Source organism: Sceloporus undulatus, chromosome 1, assembly GCF_019175285.1.
Source record: "Sceloporus undulatus isolate JIND9_A2432 ecotype Alabama chromosome 1, SceUnd_v1.1, whole genome shotgun sequence".
Classification (NCBI taxonomy): domain Eukaryota; kingdom Metazoa; phylum Chordata; class Lepidosauria; order Squamata; family Phrynosomatidae; genus Sceloporus; species Sceloporus undulatus.
The window spans coordinates 193,157,060-193,160,363 of NC_056522.1; the positions used below are offsets into that span (position 1 = coordinate 193,157,060).

Consider the following 3,304-nt stretch of genomic DNA (forward strand, 5'->3'; position numbering starts at 1 on the left):
CTTTTCACAAATGTGATCCTGTAACTGTTTCCTTTAGGCTTTTTCAGTATCCATATTACCTGTCTGATTGCTAGTATTGTACAAGGCCTCTCATTCTTTTTCAAGTCCTCCCTCCCCATTCCTGTTCCTCTAACAAGAAACTGCATAGCAGGCATAAATACAGCTGACACATTTTTCACGCATACATCTACAGCTTTGTAAAGGTCTGGGTTTGTTTGTTTGTTTCTTGCTGTCATTCAGATGCCAAAGACATAGAGAATAAAAAGTTATTGATTTTGTCCTTCCTGTAATTTCCTCTGATCAGGAGTGTGGGCACATGCTGTTGAACCTAATAACTTAATTCAGAAGAGTATGTATCAAATCTAAACACAAGCTTGGGAAAGTTACCATTTTGCACTATAGGTTCCCCAGTCAGCATGGGCAGTGCAAATTCATCCTGTCATTGGAAAAATACAAAGCTTAGTGTGTGCAGAAGGAGGGGAAATATTGCAATAGGTTTTTTTTTTGCAGACATAAACCTGGATCCAGAGATTCCTTGTGTGAGCAAAAAGGCACTTTGGGTTGTAGAAGGCCAGGGTACAGCTACTGGAGGCGGACATGAGGACATTGCTCCACCAATAAAATAATTCCCCCCTCCCTGAAATTTTCCTTCAGTCTCCAAATGTCTGGCATTGCAGGCAGTTAAAACTTAAGGTGAGCATTTAGAAATAGAGTTTAGGCATCCAAAGTAAAGGAGCAGGCCAAGTGACCCAGGAAATATAAGAGTTCTAAATCTGAAAAGTCTTCCATATCTCACTCTCTGAAATGCTACACATTGGTGTTTGAAGGAAAATTACATTTGTGGGGGCACAGTGGCTATTTGGGAAAGCAATGCCCTCATCCCCTCTTCGTAGCTTCACCCGTGCACAATGCACCCCTATACAGCATAGTGGTCATGGAGCAGTTTCTTAAAAATGATCACATGGGAAAGTGATGGAAAATACTGGCTTTGTCATGAATATGAACTCCATGTTTCTCCTAAAATTATTTTGTTTAAGGAATTTTTGTGGCTGATGTTGTAAAGGATGGTTGCTGAATCCACAGTAAACCTAACCTGATTTTTTCATTTCTTGTTCATTTCAGGTTCAGGTTTAGTGGTCGAATCCTTGGTCTTGCTCTAATACATCAGTATTTATTAGATGCCTTCTTCACACGACCATTTTATAAAGCCCTCCTCAGAATGTAAGTAAAATAATGTTTCAGATCCCATACGAACAGGAGAATGTGGATAGACAGGCTGAAAATGTCTTGCTTACCAAATAGGTGACTGTATAAAATAATAGTCTAAGGGCCCGAACAGACAACCCAAAAGGTGCTTCGGGTCACGTTGGGGGTGTGCTGTTTAAATGATGCATGCATCTTAAGAGGCTGGAAGCCATGCCAAAGCCATGCTCCAGTCATAAGGATGTGTGTGTCATTTAAACAACATACCTCCAAAGTGACTCAAAGCAGCTTTATTTTGGCCTGTCTGTTTGGGCCCTAAGTTTAAGGTAAATGAAAGTCTAATTAGGATATTAGTGACTAATTAGATTGTAGCAATTGTTTATAGTCAAGAGGGAAGCTTAACTTGGTTGATCCCAGTGACTGATAAGTGGAACACCAAACTCCTACACTCATTTCAGGACACTTTCCCCCCACTCAGCAATTTCTAGGGATTCGGGCATCCTCCAAAATGCTGAGTGAGGGAGGGCATAGGGAAGTGTAACAAGGCAGGGAAAATGAGAATACAGTAGGGCTGCTTTGTACAAGCAGAAGTGCTCACACAAGAGATCACTTGATCCAAATTCATGCCTGCCCTAAATTATTGTATTCTTTTATTCTTCCACAAAACCTTAGATTTGTGTCTGTGGGGTTTTTTTTGGGTGGTGGTGGTTTGACAGGATGAATTTGCAATGGCCGCATAGAGCAGACAAGAAAATTGGAAGGCAGAAATAAAAGATTTTTCTCACTGCACAAGTTGGCTGTGCCTTTCTGCATATTAATAGAGCTGTCTGATATTCTTTTTACATGAATGATTTAATGGGATGTGAACAGCAAATTAATTTAGTCTTCAAAGTAGTCCCAAAGTTTTGAAGATGATGATGTGTGGAGGAGCTGAATAAAAGTAGGAATGTTACCAGTCGGTGCAACAATTTACTTTGTGAGGATTTAACAAACGAACAGTAAGTTTGAACAGAGTAGTTATGTCAGGGGCAACCACTGCCACCATGGGGCAGTGAATCTATCCTGGATTTTATCACCTGTCCTCCTGCAGCTGCTTGTGAGATGAACAAGAGATCTTGACCGCAGTGAAGCACAAGCAAATATCCCATTCAACTGAGAGCTGCTGCAGAAGTCACAGCAGTAAAATGCAGAGCAGATTCATCACCCCCACATCAGCAGATGCACCAGCCACCTTTGGGTTATGAAAAAGTTGAGCATCAGGATCTCTATAATCATAGAGATTTCTGTACCTTTTTAATGTTTTCAAAGATGAAGTTACAGTTCTTGTGAACATGGATTTGTTCCCTTAAGGACCTGAACAGACAGGCCAAAATAAAGCTGCTTCGAGTCACTTTGGAGATATGCTATTTAAATGCCACATGCATCTTAAGAAGCCAGAAGCTGCACCAAAGCTGCACTCCAGATCTTAGGACTGGAGCATGGCTTGGGCATGGCTTTTGGACTCTTAGGACACATGCATAATTTAAACAGCATACCTCCAAAGTGACCCGAAGCAGCTTTATTTTGGCCTGTCTGTTTGGACCCTTAACTTAGCATTGGTACTAGAAGCTGCAACAAAAAATGTCTGTGTGTGTGTTCCAAATTAACGTTTTATTATTTGTTTAGTAGAGTTATTTAGAATTTTGGGATATGTATTTGAAAAAGAAGCCTTGCACATTAGATAAATAACTATCGTTTGGAAAGACTACTTCGTTCAAAAGAGTCTAGTGGTAATAATTCTTTAGGTTCTTCTCTTTTCCTTCCTAGCGTTGTACAAATGTCCTGTCTAACTTCTCTTCACCAGCACATACAGCCATTATCACTGCCTCGCTATCATTTCCATTCTTCTAATTTCTTCTTGTTTATGTTAGACTGTGTGACCTGAGTGACTTGGAATACCTTGATGAGGAGTTCCACCAGAGTTTGCAGTGGATGAAAGACAACGATATACATGATATCCTAGATCTCACATTCACTGTAAATGAAGAAGTCTTTGGACAGGTGTGAAACAGCATTTTTTTCCCCTAATATTTTAATAGAGAAGGTCTTGTGGCACTTACCC

At 40.3% G+C, this 3,304-nt stretch overlaps 1 protein-coding gene across 1 annotated transcript in view; it reads left to right on the forward strand.

The window, feature by feature from the left end:
* HECW2 (HECT, C2 and WW domain containing E3 ubiquitin protein ligase 2) overlaps window positions 1-3,304 on the forward strand; it is a 218,184-nt gene that overhangs the window by 195,095 nt on the left and 19,785 nt on the right. Inside the window, 2 exon segments of the mRNA XM_042446267.1 lie at window positions 1,123-1,221; window positions 3,114-3,243. Of these exon segments, the coding sequence (XP_042302201.1) occupies window positions 1,123-1,221; window positions 3,114-3,243 (229 nt within the window).